The 19457-nt window shown below is 38.1% G+C and overlaps 2 protein-coding genes across 2 annotated transcripts in view; one reads left to right on the top strand and one right to left on the bottom strand.

Moving 5' to 3' along the window:
* The window catches only part of LOC106129115 (phospholipase A1), a 42396-nt gene that overhangs the window by 13603 nt on the left and 9336 nt on the right, over window positions 1–19457 (bottom strand). The gene's annotated exons all lie outside the window — the stretch shown is intronic.
* LOC106129158 (aldehyde dehydrogenase X, mitochondrial) lies at window positions 2113–19071 on the top strand. Its single transcript, XM_013327640.2, has 11 exons — window positions 2113–2214; window positions 10270–10374; window positions 11295–11562; window positions 13158–13274; window positions 13567–13754; window positions 14521–14623; window positions 15134–15315; window positions 16283–16447; window positions 17135–17292; window positions 18490–18564; window positions 18885–19071. The coding sequence occupies exons 1-11, from the start codon at window positions 2185–2187 to the stop codon at window positions 18961–18963; spliced, it is 1470 nt and encodes a 489-aa protein (XP_013183094.2). The 5' UTR covers window positions 2113–2184; the 3' UTR covers window positions 18964–19071.

The raw sequence follows: 19457 nt of genomic DNA, 5'->3' as shown, positions 1-19457 counted from the left end.
GAAGAAAAGAAATAATTGAATATGTGAAAATACGGGGAAAATTATTCATCCTTGAGGGCTTCGATGATGCACAAAATAAATATTCCACGCGGACGAAGTCGCGGGCACAGCTAGTAACAATATATGCAACCTTTATCGCGTACTATTTTATTCTAAGTTTGGATATTTGTGAAGTTGACGTTGTTGAAGAAAATGCTGCAGTGCAGTTTGTTACCGCTTCTTCTGCACTGACGCCTTGGAAGCGGCAGTAAACTTAGTTTTAAGTAATTTATTTGACGTCAACCAATGTTGTGAAACTAAAAGTTTTGACAATTATCAAGCGATATGAAGTATCCTATAATAATGAATGAAAATTTTGAACAACAGTGCAGTTAAAATCTGAGGACGCCGCGGGAGGCCACAACTCCGGCAGCTTCCTCGCACCACGTATATATACTGCCTCCGTCATGGGTACCTTTCACAGAATCTTTTTATGTTTCATTTAGTCCTGAATTATATATTTTATTTGCCAACTAAGTGTCAAAAACTCAGTCTTAAAATCAGGAACACAAATTATGTCATAGCAAAAATTTAACAGGTGTGGCGGACGGGCTATTTTGTTTTAGTATTTGTCAGCACATAAAAGAGATTTTAATGAATATTTTCGAAAGCCACTTCGCTTATTAGTGGTTTATAGTACAGATCTATATTGTGACCATAAAAATACACGCCTGGACCGACTAAGGAAAAAAAATGCATTACTTAAGTGGGTACCTACTACGTACAGCGCTTTAGATAACTAAGGCAGGAATGAAAATTTAATTAATAAATTAAATTTCTTTTTTATTGTGTCTTAATTGTAATTTGTAGCATAATTTTGTGACTTTTACATACATATGGTCATGTCTATAGATATCCCTTGCGGAGTAGACAGAGCCAACAGTCTTCAAAAGACTGAATGGCCACGTTCAGCTATTTGGCTTATGATAGAATTGAGATCGAAATAGTGACAGTGTTGAGAAAGCACTTTAATTGTATTTCAGAGATTTTTATGATTAATTATTGAACATCACTCCATCATATGACATCGACAGTTCAAAATCGTAACGTCTCACAGCCCTCGCGCCCGCCGAAGGAAAACAAGCTGTATTTTGATAGATCGTCTATATATTTTACTTTGTGATAAAACAGAAAGATAGACCGAGGGGTCAAGTTCAGATCACTCGCCAATCTTCTAGTGATGGGAAAAATTCACTTATGTTGACATTAAATGAGTTTGATCGAAGATACATACATATAGTCACGTCTACATTCGTTGCGGATTAGACAGAGCCAACAGTCTCGAATATACTGCTATATTTCTTCATGATGGAATTGAGATTAAAAAAATAACAGGTTACTAGCCCATCGTCTACAAGAGGAATCCCAAGTTGAAAAGTCTATCCCTTAGTCGACACTGTACATCCGTAGGGAAGATACGGAGTGGTTCTTTTCAAAAGTGCCGAAAAAAACACAGCACAATTGATCGAAAAATACATCAATTCTAACGATATGGAAATAAAATTATTGTCATCCGAGGTTTAGCTCGTATAAAAATTGAACACACTCCACACCTGCGCTTCGAGTTGGCTTTCCGATACAGATTAGATTGTACATTACAAAAGTACGCCTGTAGGCAGGAAGCAGAGCACTGATTAAAACAAAATTTAAAACTATGGGGTTACCTGTTTTCACAAATAAAAATATATTGATTGATTGATTGATACAAAAGTAAGTAGAAATGTTTTCAGGAGATAAAAATTATTTATTTAGCATATTTATAGCGCTATAGCCTAGCGGATATGTGTGATGAGCATAGAATAAGTGAGAGAATGAGTTGTAAAAATCGTTTAAAGAGGAAATGCATAACATCAGCCTAGCTACATAATGACTATTCTCTTCTCTCGTACATTGATAATTATATATAATTAACCCATTTCTCCAGTTTATTGTGATTAAAATAGGTCTTCACCCCACAAATAAGTATTTAAGTTATATAAATATATATAAGTAATTTAAATAAGTTATATAAGTAATTTCATCGATAGAATAATATTTTAAACCATCGATAGCCCGTAGTAGCAACACTAATATCGCAGCAGTACACTTCGGAAGAGCGGTGAGGGTATACGTCTGTGATTTATTTCCACTAAATTATTCGCTAAAATGGTGAAAGTAGACGTTAAATACACAAAGGTAGGTATTTTTATCGTCATACACTATAATTTAAAACATAACAGTTTACTATATCAAGGGTTTTCAATAACATTGCCAAAATTGTATTTTTTTTAAGTGCGGTAGAATGATATTAGCGATGTTCGATTTTAAATTACTAGTGATCGCAAAAGTGTGCCGTGTGGTCCCGGGTACTTTAATATAGGACCACTTTCTTTCCAGTAAATGTCGTATGAGGCGAGTAAGGGAATAAGATCCTGTTCAGGTAGGATCCTCTGTGAATCAGACGGTAGTCACTCGATGTGTCTAAACTATTAGTTAATCTATTATTATTAACTATTTAGTTATCTGCCTTTTCCACTTGGTTCGTTTAAGGAGGACCCCGGGTTCTTCAAGGTGTACACAACTAGGACATACGCTTATGAGATGATGAGATCTCGCGGATACATGTATATAAAAATAATGTCACATCTTTATCCTTACTGGGAAGACAGAACCAACAGTCTCGACTCAAAATGACCACATTAATCTGGATGGCATTATATGGGAATTTAGATTCTTGTTGCTAGACCATAGACATGAAGAAGTTCAAAATTGTTTATTATGACAATCAAACCCAGTATTAGTACACAAAAAGTACCTACAACTATAGCGACAACGGAAATGCATAATTTTAGCTTTCTAGCTATCACGGTTTATGAGCTACAGCCTAATGACAGAAAGACAGACAGACAGCGGGGGCTTAATAATAGGGTCCCGTTTTTAACCTTTTAGGTGCGGAACCCTAAAAAGACAGTAAATAATAAATAAATAAATAAAATTCTTTATTTACTTAAAGGATTTGTACAACATTTAACCAAATAATAAAGCATACAAAAGTTTCCTTAAAAAAGTATGTAGTACAAATTATTTTATAAACCCTGATTTCCAAACTAGGCAAGCCTGTGTTTTGGAATCCAGTGTTCGACCGCTATTCTATTAGTTACTACTTATATAAACAAACTAGTAGGGTTAAGTGTTAAAGGTAAAAGATTTAAGAATGGGGTAGGATGTGTGAGATTGGTAGTGTGATGAATAAGTGTGTCTGTGTTGTGTGTTCTAGTGATGTTTGATGTTAGTATGTTAATTATTATTAGGAAGAAGATGTTCTGTGTCATCATAGTCTAATTGTAATAACCAAATGGTAAGTTTCCTTTTAATCTCATGTTTATTTAGTTTATGTATGTTTAAACTGTTGTAAATTATAGAGCTGGAGACATGAAATTGTCGAGATGCGAAGGTAGTTCTGTGACTTGGTATTGGACATATTCTAAGGGTTTTCCTTTTCGATGAGTCTTGAAGTGGTACTTTAGGATGTTTGCGGAGAATGGTTCTTAGCAAATAAAGCTGCCTCACTGTCAGCACAGAGGCAATTGTATATAGTTGTTTTGTAGGAAATAGGATGGGTTTGGAATACATGACTTTAAGCACAGCCCTCTGTGCCCTTTCAACTCTAACAAAGTGAGTTTTTGCAGCACATCCCCAAGCTGTTACACAATAGGTTAAAATTGAAAGACATAGCGAGGAGTAAACTAGATTTAAGGTTTCTGCATCGGCCGACTGTCTGAGGGTTTTAAATATGTGGATGAGACGTCTTACTCTTGTAGTAAGTGAGTCGATATGATTGTGCCAACTAAGGTTGCGATCGATATAAACGCCAAGATATTTGGTAAATGACACTTGTGAAATAGGAAGACAGCTGCATATATCAGTCTGGCTGCAGTTAGAGTGAATATATATCTTAAAATTTGGAGGTGGTTGTGTAGTGACACGTATAGAAAACGGAATAAGACATGTTTTGGTCAGATTAAGCGTTAAGAGGTTTTGTGAAAGCCAAGCATTTATAATCGATAAGTTGTGTTCTGCTTTGAATTTGATCTCAGCCCAATCCGAGCCATGAATCACTAGAGCAGTGTCATCTGCGTATGTGAAGATATTACAATTTGGCAAGGTAATGTTACACAGTTGGTTGATGTAAACTAGGAATAAGGTGGGTCCAATGATTGATCCCTGGGGTACGCCATACTCAATAGGTTCTTCCTCACTAAAATGACCGTCGATTGTGACGCTCTGACGGCGATTGGAGAGGTAGTCACGAAGGATGTCATGCGTGACGCCTCTAACTCCAATATTATAGAGCTTAGACAGGAGTGTAGGCACATCTACGGTGTCAAATGCCTTTTGAAAGTCTAAGAAAATACCTAAGCATCTTTGCCCTTGATCTAATTTCGTAGTAATATGTGTTACTAGATCTACTACGGCGTCCTCAGTGGACACACCTGTGCGAAAACCATACTGATGGTCCGATTAAATGAAATTTTTTGTCAAAAATTTAATAAGACGCTTATTAAGGAGTTTTTCAAGTATTTTGGACAGGGTAGATAGGACGGAGATGGGCCTATAATTGGCGAAGTTGCTTTTATCACCACTTTTGTAAATAGGGTGGAGAAGGGCCTTTTTAAAGGCAATAGGGAAAACGCCTGTGTGAAAAGCTATATTGCAAATGTGAGTGATCACTGGAATTAGGAACAGACGATTGGATTTCAGAATAGATGAAGAAATTCTATCCCAGCCGACTGCAGTGTCAGAGCGGAGACTCATGATAATACTATCAATTTCAGCTTCGTCAGCGAGGAAGAGGGCCATTGATTCTGTAACGGATTGTTCTTTTAGAAAAGGTGTGAGATCAAAATTGGAGGGGTGAATACTCTTAGCAAGGCTTTTGCCGATGTTGACGAAATATTTATTAACTAAATTGAGTGAGGTCTTGGTGTCATTAGCTAGTTTGAGCAGGTCAGATGGAGGATGTCGAAGTGTTTCAGTATTAGTAATTTTTTTAATGGTACTCCATGTAGCTTTAAGGTTGTTTTTATTTTTAAGCAGCTCATTTTTTTCGTATAATCTTTTAAGTTTATTAAGAAGGGAATTGCAGAAGTTACGATATCGTTTGTATGTTGTTTTAATAATTTGGTCATTTGGGGATTTCCTAGATTTTGTATGAAGATGATCTCTATTCCTGATACAACGTAACAATCCTGGAGTTATCCAAGGCTTAAGTATTTTGTTTGTGCTAGTAACTATAGTAGATTTAGTGTGTTTAGTTATAATGCTCGATAATATTTTGACAAGAGTATCGGCTGCGAGATTAGCATCTTCAATTAGTAGAATATGAGAAAAGTCAGTGTGTGAAATATCCCTTTGTATGCACGCCATATCAATAATGGTTTTTCGTCGAGTATTGGAACAAAAGCTATTTTTAAGTTTTAGATTTAGAAGAGTAGGTTTATGATCCGTGATATTAGAGTCTATTACAAGTGTTGTAGAGGGAAGTTTTGATTTGAGTAGGATATGGTCATAGCACTTATCGGCTCGTGTAAGTAATACATGTGTTGGTGATAGGGCATGTGTAGCATTAAGGATTAAATATTCATTAGAATAGTCATCATTGTTGTGGGGTTTAATATCAATATTGAGATCGCCTACTATCGTAATATTATTGAATGATTTTAATGTATTTAAAAAGGTATTTAAAGTGTCAAGAAAGCGATCAAACTGATATCTTTTAGAGCTGGATGGAGATTTATAGATTCCTACTATTGCAATTTTGTTATCAATAGTACATGATAAACAATCTGCGTATTTTAAATTCGGTTCAGTTATAGTATGAGGTATGGAAGATTTGACATAAATAATGACTCCTGCATTTTGATTTGGGGGATTGGTAGATGAATAATACCTATATCCATCTAAAGAGGGTATGTTATGGCATTTTTGAAGCCAACACTCAGTAAGAACTATGACATCGCAAGAGACTTTAATTTGATTTAGAAGGACTCTCAGTTGTTCAAAGTTTTGATTAACTGAGCGGATATTTAGTTGAAAGACTGTTAAAGAATTTTCAGAGGAGATTTCCAAGATCGAGGTACAGTGATCTGGTTTGCATAAGTGCGAATTAAAGCTGTCAAAAGAATCCAACTCTGAGTTGAGTTCCAGTAAGGTAGCCATTGATGAAGGATATATTATACAATGACGGTGAAACAGTAAGGACAATCGCAACAAACAACGTGAGGTAAGTGATAAAATTTTAGCCGTCTGAGTGGTTGTGTGTGGTGTGTATGGTAATGAATGAAGTGTGCACGTTTTTAGGACTATGTTAATATTAGTTTAATTGATTGTTTAAATAAACTGAATTACAGCTAGTTTACATTGAGTTACAATTAAAATACGAACAAGAGTTAATATTTATTGGAAAGTATATTTATTGTTTAAGTAAAATGACAAGATTCGTCGGATATTGAGCATAACTGATGGTCATTGTTGCCTTTGGAGATCAGCCAGGAACTGTTCAGACTGAACAATGATGTGTTTTGCGCCTTGTTCTTTTCGGAGGAATACTTTTCCGTTGGCAGTCCAGCAAAAGACGTAGTTGTTTTGCTTGGCAAATTCTCTTGACAGGTAGAACAATTTTTTTGTTGAGCTCGGCAGGTATTCTGCTACGTAGATAGGAAGGGGTTTTCCTGGAAATCCAATCAGGTTAGTGTTAAGTCTATCCTCATGTGCACGTGATTTATTATATTTTTTTGCGCCAATGAGCAGTTTCTCCTTATCTCGGACTGAGTCGAGTTCGATCACTATCGGTTTAGCAGGTCCACGATTTCCCGGGATACGATAGATGTCACGCACTCCACCGATAGGAGTTCCAAGTGCCTTACCAAGGTTCTGTGCTATCTGGGTGAGGTCATCCGTGGATTCCCGTTCGGTTGAAGGCACGTTTCGGATCTCGATGGAGGAGCCTCGAGAGCTCTGCTGAATATCAATTACTTTCTTTTCGAGTTCCTGTATAGTATAAAGGTATTCTTTCCTTTCTTTTTGAAGACCCTCCACTTGCTTTTTCATATCATCATATTGTTGGTTCATGAATTGCAAAGCCTTTTCAATTTCAAGATTGGATTTTTGAATGGAGATGTTTTGGATTTTTAATTCCGCTAAGTCAGATGAAAGTTTTGACATATGAAGATTTTGCTCAGTTAAGATGCGATTTAAATTAGCGTCCTGTTCCACTTTCCAGACATTTAATATTTGTTTTATGTCATTCCTAAGATCCTGAGATTCGTTATCCGAGGAGTCGGCGCGCCGATATCTTTTGTTAGCACGATTTAAGATGTTTACGTTATCTAAGTCAGATGCTGCTGTTGATTGACTTAAATTTGGTTCGGATTGGGCTTGATTAATAGAGGCCGGAGGTGAGCGCTGCACAGACATATCTTGAACTTACGATCAGGGTTGAAGCAAAGTACAGAACTTGTAATGTGAGAGGCGGAGAGATTATTAGTTGTTGATCACTCAATTTGATGATAGGCTTTTTTTTTTTTTTAATGCGCGAGCGCAGGTAGATGTAGGTTGAATCCCAGCTGATTGTTATGCCAATGTAGAATTGTTGTCACGCCCGTGTATGGTCTTGCACTATAAGTGTGAAAGGGAAGCAGCTATGTTTACACTTGGGTGACCGCAGCTACTCCATACACCAGTCGTGCGAGACACCGGTCGCCCGAGTTAACGGCCATAAAAGACAGGTCAATTGCGCTGGGTGGCCGATCCGCTGATCGACCAGTGACCGTTGACACGAAAGACACACACAAACGTCGTATCGCGGGGGTCTAAGTTGATTGGTTTGCGCTGTTCGCCTATGCGGACACGTCTATCTCACACGGCGCTGCGAGCCGAACTGAGTGTCAGTGACAGTGTCTGGCAGCTGCTGGTCTTCCCACGTAGACTGTGATATCCAATTGAGGGGCAGGCTTCCTTACTTAGAGGATGAAACGTAGCAACTTCACTTGATGAAACTTAATTCCATCACTAAGCCTGGATGACTTAGTAAATGATTTAAGCTAAACGTGACATTGAGCCATTTTTTATACATATTTCAAATCACGTCTATAAATCTATTGCGGGGTAGACAGAGCTAATAGTCTTGAAAAGGTTTCAGCCACACTCTGCTGTTTAGCTAAATGATACAATTGAGATTCAAATAGTGACAGGTTGCTAGCCCATCGCCCAAAAGAAGAATCTCAAATGTATAAGCCTATCCATTAGTCGCCTTTTACGACATTTATGGGTAAGAGATGGAGTGGTCCTATTCTTTTTCTTTTTGTGCCGGGAACTACACAGTAAATTTATATTTTTATTATTACTTGAACCAATATTGGCCGACATAAATGCGCTTTTTAAATTTGATTACAGCGCGCGCTACCACTTTATTATTGGTTAAAGTCCATAAGCTATAAGATAAACAGATGAGCCGCAAAAATAACAATAAAAATAAACAAATCCACAGTTAGCAGAACGATTTCGACACGCACACCGCGATATAAAACACATACTTACGAAAACATACACAATTATCGTTTTATGTCCAAGACAAAACAGTTTTGCTGAGATAAGATTGAGACCCTGCCTGGCATTATTAAATCATACAGTCTGGAGATTAAAAAAACGTAGAGAAGCTATTTATTGTTAATTAAATATTCAATGCTATCACTATTATTATTATTTATTTAAATTTTGTTGTACAAAATACAAATGTATAGCACAATTGGCGGACTTAATGCTAGAAGCATTATCGACCAATCAACTATATTATTGGCTTAGGTGTTAATGTACAATTCAAATAAATGTTTAAAAAAAATAAGTAGGTAACCTCATTTGATTATCAGAAGTACTGGCTGGTAATAGGCAATTTATGAAAAGAAAAAAAACAAATGAATTGAGATTAGCGCGTAATTGATATGAGAGACTTGAGTTCACATTTTTTTTGGTTGCAGTACATTGTTTATAATATTTATATCTAGTACTAATAAAAGTGAAATTGTAAAGTACATTGTGATATTTGTTTCATCACCTGCAATCTGCAACTTCGAGCAATCCCCTATTTTCATCAGATCATTAAGACAGACACATGCTAAGCATGTGTCAACAAATTGTTACTTAGAGCTCCCGTACCGGTCTGACAGCGAAAAAAACCAAGTAACTGCCTCTCAACAAACAATCAAGGGAAAATTGCATAAAAATAGGACTCTTCTTTTAAGCGGTGGGCTAGCATCCTGTCTCCACCAGAATCTCAATTTATCCAGAACGTAAACGTGATATTTGCATTAAATCTATGAAGTAAATTCCCCGAACAAGAAATAGGTAATTTTCAGATTTTGACCTATCCGTAGGACAACATACATAGCCAGAGTTAAGTACGTATGTTTCGATATTTTTCATCAAACTAGGCAATTAAGTTTTATTTTTATTATACAATAATTTTTTGAGTACATATTAAAGTTTATAAATACCCTCTCCATATTTTCGTGCCTTCGAGTTTGCCCGATAACCGCATGCCACCTCGGCGGAGGCAATAAAAATCGTAGGTCAAGTTCAGAAATTAGTTTTACTTTTTAAAAGTTAAAGCAAAGTTTCCCGAAAAGTCAAAACGAAATGAAACTTGCTTTGGGTTCATTTTACATTTAACAAAAAAAAATATAATTAATTTTTCAATAAAATAAATAAAGATATTTATTTGATTGACTAGCTGCGTCCCAGAGCTTTGTTCACGAGATAATAAGTAGGTACTTAATTAATATACCTTTTATTCCAGCTTATATTCTACCCGTGTCCTAAATATCATTAAAGTCCGTCCAATAGATTTTGTATGAAATGAGAGCAGACATACGAGTACATTCACATACAAAAACTTTCGCATTTACAATATGAGTAGGATAGGATACCATAGAAGTATACAGGACAAATTTCACAGATTGTACTCGTATAAGTTCGAGACTTGTGTTAGGGGAAGCTAAACTATCACTAGCGGCCCGGTCCGACTTCACATGGTATCCACGAACGAATGAACCTTCCGGGACAATTTTTCTGAGTAATAATTAAAACGGCAATAAAATCCAATGTCCCTGCCTACCCCTCCAAGAAAGAGGCCTGATTTTATTTTATGTATGTAATAATTATCCAAATTATATCTGTGTATGTTTGTTTGTTCAGCTGTTCATCAACAACGAGTGGGTGGACGCTGTCAGCAAGAAGACCTTCACCACCATCAACCCTCAGGATGAGTCCGTCATCGCCCGCGTGGCTGAAGGAGACGATGTAAGTTGATATAAACTAGACACGACCACACTTTTTATAAACCATCACCTTATTTATTGTGAAGCTGCTCTTGCCATCAGCCTTTTACCTGAACCAGCTGAGGAAATATCCCCAGATTGGGACCTTCCTCGGACAGTCTAGAAGTTGATTGGTTGCCTTCGTTACCAAATTTAACAGTTACAGTGCCCATAGTATAAAAATTTTGTGATGGACTCAACCGGTTATTTGTTACAGCTTGCTAATAAGGTTAGCATATAACGTGAGGAAAACTAATACAAAAGCTGTAGTGCAATTCACATAAAATCTTATTTGTTACGTTTGATTATCATAATGCGAAACAAAATTGAAAGCCAATAATTAGACGGCCTCTGTGGCGCAGCGGTAATACGCTTGTCTGTGACACCGGGGGTCCCGGGTTCGAATCCCGGCCAGGGCATGATGAGAAAAGAACTTTTTCTGATTGGCCTGGGTCTTGGATGTTTATCTACATATATAAGTATTTATTATAAAATATAGTATCGTTGAGTTAGTATCTCGTAACACAAGTCTCGAACTTACTTCGAGGCTAACTCAATCTGTGTAATTTGTCCCGTATAAATAAAAAAATAAATAAAAAAAATAATTAAAGTTTGACGGCCTCTGTGGCGCAGCGGTAGTGAGCTTGTCTGTGACAACGGAGGTCCCGGTTTCGAATCCCGGCCAGGGCATTATGAGAAACGAACTATATTTCTGATTGGCCTGGGTCTTGGATGTTTATCTATATAAGTATTTATTATAAAATATAGTATCGTTGAGTTCGTATCTCGTAACACAAGTTCCGAACTTACTTCGAGGCTAACTCAATCTGTGTAATTTGTCTCGAAAATGAAAAAAAAGTCACTTAAGATGTTAACGAACGAAACCACTAATCCCTCTTTCAGCCGGACATAGACAAAGCAGTAGAAGCTGCGAAGAAGGCCTTTCACCGCTGTTCCCCGTGGAGAACCATGGACGCTTCCCAGCGAGGGCTCCTGATGCTGAAGCTAGCAGACCTGATGGAATCCCAGGCTAGGTACCTGGCGGAGCTGGAGACCCTGGACTGCGGGAAGCCGGTGAAGGAAGCGGAGAGCGAAGTGTACTATTCTATCACAGTTTTGAGATTTTACGCCGGGAAAGCCGATAAGATTTTGGGAAACACAATTCCTGCAGGTGAGCTCTCTATAAGTACTGTAGGTGAGTCCTATAAGTTATGCAGGTAATAGATGAGGATTCGTAAGAGTCTGCGTCCAACGTTCCACTTCACCAAATCGATCACCGGCCCATCTGGAAGGGGGCCTGCCTACGCTGGGCTTTTTGCTGTATGCTCCATAGCTATACTATTATTATAAAGCTGAATCTCAGGAACTACTGGTTCAAATTGAAAAATTATTTTTACGTTGAATAGACCATTTATCGATATAAAATCACGCTTTAACTATTAGGAGCGAAGAAATAATGGAAAATGTGAAAAAAACGGGGAACATTATTCACCCTTGAGGGCTTCAATGATGCCCAAAATAACTATTCCACGCGGACGGAGTCGCGGGCACAGCTAGTAGAATTATATTATATTAGGGAACTAAACAGTTTACATAATTATCTCTTTATTCAGTGTTACATACAGTGTACGCTGAGGAGATAATCCAGGGAGCCAAGAAAGGGTGCGCGGTCAAACAAAACAAACTCACCCCCCCTGATAATAATTATCCGTACATACATATAATCACGTCTATATCCCTTGCGGGTAGACAGAGCCAATTGTCTTGAAAAGACCAATAGGCCACGTTGAGCTAACAGCACGCCCACGTTTGGCATAATGATAGAATTCAATTAGTGACAGGTTGCTAGCCCATCGCCTAAAAGAAAAATTCCAAGTTTGTCACTATTTGAATCTCAATTCTATCATTAAGCCAAATAGCTGAACGTGGCCATTCAGTCTTTTCAATACTGTTGGCTCTGTCTCTCCGCAAGGGATACAGACGTGACCATATGTATGTATGTATGTACTACAATTCCAATGTATTATTTACGTTACGTTATTCACGTAAACATGTTTTTCTTAAGGGTTTATTAATTTCGCTTCTATGTTATCTATTGTATTGATAAGTGCCACGCCGTCTGGCGCAGCAGGGGCGTGATCGGGCGGGGGCCAGTCGGGTGGGGTCAATATTGCGACCCAACTGTATCTATGGATTAGAGGTTAGGTTACTATGACACTGAATGAGTTTTGTTGTTTGTGACGCAGAATAATGACTAAACAAATATACAAGGAGAGCGAATGTTGGAAAGGGAAGGCCGTCCTTGATTTGGTCAAAATTCGTTCGTCTAGAATTATTTTTGACCAAATCAGGGACGAAGTGGCGAGAAGTCGGGGCAAGAATGCACGAGCTGGCATGAAAAGAGTTATGAATGTGGATGAACATCTACATTCATAACTTAATAATATTTAATAATTTAGTAAAGAAGGCAACCAATCAACTTCTAGACTGTCCGAGGAAGGTCCCAATCTGGTGGTATTTCCTCAGATCAGATAGTTCAGGTAAAAGGCCGGCGGCAAGAACAGCTTAATCTGGGCTAGGCCCTGAACCGCTACGGCCTAGCGACTGAAAACACGCAAAGATGAGAGATTATTTTCTAATTTTTGCATGTTTCCAGTAAAAAATGTTTCTAAGTTCCCACGGGAACGTACCCTCAGTCAAGAGCTAACATAAAACTATTTTTATAGGTTGTCAATGATCTATAGATCCTTATGTTCTCGTTTTCAGATGGCGAAGTGTTGTCTATTACACTGAGGGAGCCTGTCGGAGTCTGCGCGCACATCATACCCTGGAACTACCCCATTCCTATGATGGTCTTGAAAGTAGCACCAGCACTCGCTGCAGGTGATATATTCGACATTTTAAAGAAATTCAGATAGTTTTTTTTAAATTGCGGGCAATCTCATTCATGTTTAAGCACATTGTATTTGATGTTGAAGAACCATTGTAATCGATGTACATGACAATAAATGAAGATTTTTCAAACTACAATAATAAATTGGACGAAATCAATAATCTTTTTCATTTAATCTAGAGGTTACGTACATTAAATCACGCCTTTATCCCGGTCAGATTAACATTGAGCTTCAAACACATTTTTGGTGCAAAATTCTAATGAAATGCGATCTTTTCCAAGGGTGCACGATGGTGGTGAAGCCCGCGGAGCAGACCCCCCTCACGGCCCTGGCGCTGGCGGCCCTGGTGAAGGAGGCTGGCTTTCCCCCCGGGGTGGTCAACGTGGTGCCGGGGTTTGGCGCCACGGCCGGCAAGTCCCTCACCTACCAGCCGTACGTCGATAAAATCTCATTCACTGGATCCACGCGGGTGAGGATTCTGAACTATTACGTTTACAATATAATATAGCTATGCATGAAATCCACGCGGGTGAGAATTTTTTATTGAAGTAACTGTTACGTTTGTAGCTATGCATAAATACATGTACCTATTCATTCCTTCTTACCGTAAGATGGAAAGCGTAGTACCGTAGCGTTGAAAATTCCGAAAGAAACAAATTGGTTTTTTCGGTTTTTACCGTTTTATTGGTTTGTTACATTGAAATATATCAAAATAAACCCTCGGGGAAAAAACAGTTTTATTGAGATTTTCGAAAAATAAAAAAAAACGATCGTAAAAAAACACGTTTAATTACCAATTTTTAAAACAATGATGCATATTGTAAGGATATCAATACTTTTCCTATCGTATTTTTCCGTTCCGTTTTATTAATAAAAAACATGAAATATTTCATTCTTATTTTTCTTGAAACTTTCGTAAAAACCTTGTATAAATACGAGGGAATTTGAAAAAAACAGGAAAATTTCCCGCTTTTTTCAACCCTATCTTACGTATCGCCCAGTTAATGCTATATGGATGCATTTTGTCCGTTATAAAATCAGTCACAACAATACAATTGTATAAACCACACGTGTTTTACTAAGAAATTAAAGAATGAAGGAGTATCTCATTAAATATTGTGTTTCTTGTGCTGACGGTCCAGGTTACACCGGCCGAGGAGCATGTACACTCAGAATGGTAGAGATGGTATACTATAGAATTTTTTCATTACCCTAATGTACTTGTCCCCTTTCAGGTTGGACGAATTATTATGGCAGCAGCCGCGGCTGTTAACATTAAAAGGGTTAGTTTGGAGCTTGGAGGAAAGAGTCCGTTAGTTGTGTTTGATGATGCCGATGGTAAGTTCAACCTTTTGCTTATTCCACACTCTAAAAATTACATAGAATCTTCTTTTTTGATTATAGCTTCTTTTGTAGACGATACTTCTTGTTTAGAAAGCTTCCCAGGGAGGAAACCTCTTACGAAAATTAGGTTTAAGTCTACAAATCAGGTCGGCCGATGTAGGTAAAGAATACTTGGACTTGAGCTCAAAAACGGCCCGTGTGTATGGCCCTTTCCTCGGACTATTTACCTACACTATAGCAAAAATACTCTTCTGATGTCTCTAATTATGGCGTCTATCTATTACTACGATACTAGTCTTCGCACATGAGATTCGCTTCGCGCCGAGCTTGCATGAAGAGAGTAATGAATGTGGATGAAGCGAAGGAAATATGCAGAGATCGTGGCAAGTGGAAAGAGGTAGTCTCTGCCTACCCCTCCGGGAAAGAGGCATGATTTTATGTATGTATGTATGAATAAAAATTTTGAATTTGAATTAGAATAACTTGAAAAACTTAATCTTCCAGTTGAGAAAGCAGCCCAAATAGCCCACGCCGCCGCATTCGCCAACGCTGGGCAAAGCTGCTGCGCGGGATCCCGGACGTACGTGCAGGCCGGCGTGTACGACCGGTTCGTGCGGGAGGCCGGCGAGATCGCGCGCACCAGGGCCGTGGGGAACCCCTTCGATGACGTCCAGCAAGGGCCGCAGGTGATTTGGTTATATGGGACTGCAGTTTGTGGCTCCAGAAGTTTCCAACAAAAGACATGATAAATGTGATTAACCAGAACCTATGTTAAGAAGTATTGTGAAGTTGACGTTGTTGAAGAAAATGCTGCAGTGCAGTTTGTTACCGCTTCTTCTGCACTGACGCCTTGTAAGCGGCAGTAAACTTAGTTTTTAAGTAATTTATTTGACGTCAGCCAATGTTGTTAAACCATACGTTTTAACAATTATTAAGCGATATATAGTATCCTATAGTACACATACATACATATCGTCACGTCTATATCCCTTGCGGGGTAGACAGAGCCAACAGTCTTGAAGACTGAATGGCCACGTTCAGCTATTTGGCTTAACGATAGAATTGAGATTCAACTAGTGACAGATTGCTAGCCCATCGCCTAAAAAAGAATCCCAAGTTTGTAAGCCTATCCCTTAGTCGCCTTTTACGATATCCATGGGAAAGATATGGAGTGGTCCTATTCTTTTTTGTATTGGTGCCGGGAGCCACACGGTCCTATCCTATCCTATAGTACTATCCTATAGTAATTAATAAAAAATTTGAATTTTGAAGGTAAAATGTCTTTTACTCAGAAATGTAGATAAAAACAAATTACGAACTACGTTCAATAGTCACCTAATAAGTGAAGTCAGAAATATGACAAAATCATCACAAGTGAAATTGTGATGATTTTACACATTATTCAGATATAGTAGACACGCCGAACCAAGACAAGAATCTTCCATATTTTTCTACAGACATACATAAATATGGTTACGTCTATATCCCTTGAGGGGTAGACAGAGCCAACAGTATTGAAAAGGATGAATGGCCACGCTCAGCTATTTGGCTTAATGATAGAATTGAGATTCAAATGTTTTTCTACTTACTAAAAGCTAACATCACGTCTTCCAGCACATGAAAGAAATAACATTAGCGTTATAACTTTAACAGATCGACAAGACTATGTTCGACAAGGTGCTGGAGTACATCAAGCTTGGCAAGACGTGTGGCGCCCGCTGCGTGGCTGGCGGGGAACGGCTGGGCACCAAGGGCTTCTACATCAAACCTACAGTATTTGCCGACGTGCAGGACCACATGAGGATCGCGAGAGAAGAGGTGAGCTGGACTTCACCAGGAAATGTAAAACTATACGTGGAGAAGACCACTTTATGGACATGGAAGAGTATTTGCGTTGGAAATCTAAGGGTTTGTGACCTCAAGAGTAATGGTTAGATGAGACGGGGCACCGAAGTTTAAGTATTATGCCTCTTCAATCTTGCTTTTCTCTTTGTAATTGAAATTTCAGGGGAAAGAGATGCAGGAAGGGAATACTATAGTAGACACATAATAAAGTTTTAGCAAATGGATTATGTTCGTTGGGTGCGGATATCAAGTACATAATAATTTGGGTAGAATCCCTGCCTGCACTGCGTCGTCCGATGATGGAAAGGTGCGGGGAATCAAATTGCACTTCTCGCGCGCTTTATCACTTTTTATTAGTTTTTTTTTTTATCACAGTCAAAAAAAAAATATTTCATGAAAGATTTGAGTACGTTTCACTACAATCTGCCCGTGGTAGGAGAGTAAAAAATTCTCAAATATTGCCTATTCACGGAATATATAGAATTATTATGTAGAGTTATATGCCTTGCCTGCCTTGAAAACTTGGCTTACTAGGTTTCCAATGAATTTGAGTCACGCAAAGAACTGCCGTGTTACCGCAGACAAAAGAACGATTTTATCCAAAAAATCGAAATTAACAAGTAAATTCTAATCATCCTGTTTACTACCTTCTTTTACAAGATCTTTGGGCCCATCCAATGCATCTTCAAGTTCGACACGTTCGAGGAGGTCATCGACCGCGCCAACGACTCCCACTACGGGCTCGGCGCCGGCGTCATCACCAACGACATCACCAGAGCGCTGTCTTTCGCCAAACAAGTCCGCAGCGGGTCCATTTGGTGAGTTTTATTTGGGGGTAGGTATATCATATGGTTCTATGTACTGTGTACTCTGTGGCGCAGCGGTAGTATGCTTGTCTGTGACACCGGAGGTCGGGTTTTAATCCCGGCCAGGGTATGATGAAAAAAGAACTTTTTCTGATTGGCCTGGGTCTTGGATGTTTATCTATATAAGTATTTATTATAAAATAAAGTATTGTTAAGTAAGCATCTCGTAACACAAGTCTCGAACTTACTTCGAGGCTAACTCAATAAGTGTAATTTGTCCCGTATATATTTATTTACTGTAATTTTGGGTCGGAACCTTTCTTGGTATACTTAATGAATTCTAAAAAGTGGACTTTGTGTGTAAGTAATTTAACGGACGTGAACCGAAACAAAATGAGTTCTCTCGGTGTTGTGTAAAATGGGGAATTCAGTAAAATAGTTACAATTACTTAGAATTACTTTTAAACATAACAAGACTAATCAAACAAATCTGTATAACATATGGTTTGAATTTATGTAGAATCGACTCAAACCAGAGGTTATCAATTCGCCTGTATGCTCAAGCTTTTACTTATTAAGCCGCAGTCGCGTATCGATCTGTCTGACTGTGTGTAACATCCATATAAATATTCGTCTATCGCGAGAGCCGGGGCGGACGTAGAGGGGGCGAGGGGGGGCAGTGGGGGATGGAGACTAGGGGGCGGCCGGGCGCGAGACCTCCTTGCTGTCTGCATCCTGTCCGTTTAAAATTGCTTTCATCATTTCAATTTATTTATTTTTGATATGTAATAGGTACTATCAAATTAACTTGGTATACTTCTTTTAGACGATGTGCATTCAATCTATCACTATTTGGATCTCAATTTTATCATTATGCAATTAGTTTAACGTGATCTTATAGTGTGGTTCTAAACTTGTGGGTAAAATAATAGGACTACATCTCTTTTGGCGAAAGGCTAGCAACCTGTCACTATTTGAATCTCAATTCTATCATTAAGCCAAATAGCTGAACGTAGCCATTCAGTCTTTTCCAAACTGTTGGCTCTATCTACCCCGCAAGGGATATAGACGTGACCATATATATATATGTATGTATGTATAATCTTATAGTACTCCAGTACCTGCTGAAGTGGTCCTATATTCGCTAGTATATTATTGTATTTTTATTTGTATAATTTGTCCTAAGTATTATATTTTGAACTGTCCCAGGGTCAACACCTACGATCACGTAACTAGTCAAACTCCAATCGGCGGATTTAAGAATTCTGGTATCGGCAGAGAATTGTAAGTATATAACTAAATTATTAATGTAAGTACTAACATAGACACCTGAATGATACAAGATATATATTCCGGACAATAGATAATATTATTAAAACGTCAATGTTGGAGAGTCACCATCAGTTGCGACGACGCATTTACCAGTTCTGACTACTTCTAAAGTCTTTACAGAAAGGACACATAAGAAATATAATAAGTATAAATTACAAAATATAGTTCTTATTTCGATGCGAACTCAATCTGTGTAAAAAAATAAACTCAATCCAGTCCTGATAAAATACTTCTTTACTTATAATAAATAAGCTCATATTCTATATTTTCAGAGGAGAGGAGGGAATCAAGCAATACTTGGAGAGCAAGACAGTCACGATATCGTTACCCAAGTTCCCTCAGTTCTCGTAGCTAAGACTCCTGCGCAGCGATTAAACGATATTTATAATGTTTTATATTTACGTCTACACTTTGTTATTGTCATAAGTTAAAAATAAACAGATGAATATTTTCAAATAATATTGAGTTCGTTCGTTTTCTACCCTTGACTGTGCTTTAAGGTGTAAACAGTTTCTTAAATTTACTTCACTACATAGTATAAAACAAAGTCGCTATTTTAGTCTGTTTGTCTGTATGCTTAAATCTTTAAAATTACGCAACGGATTTTGATGCGGTTTTTTGTAACAGGTAGAATGATTCAGGAGGAAGGTTTTTATGTATAATAACATTTATAATTTGGACCCGTGCGAAGCCGGGGCGGGTCGCTAGTTTTATATATAACTAGCTGTGCCCGCGACTTCATCCGCGCGGTATAGTTATTTTGGGCCTTATTGAAGCCCTCAAGGATATTTATATAGTTTCGGAGGGTTCAACTAGGAACACTCAATTAGCTGGGAGACAGGTAC

This window comes from Amyelois transitella, chromosome 14 (assembly GCF_032362555.1).
Source record: "Amyelois transitella isolate CPQ chromosome 14, ilAmyTran1.1, whole genome shotgun sequence".
Lineage (NCBI taxonomy): Eukaryota > Metazoa > Arthropoda > Insecta > Lepidoptera > Pyralidae > Amyelois > Amyelois transitella.
This window is presented reverse-complemented; position numbering and strand designations above follow the sequence as displayed.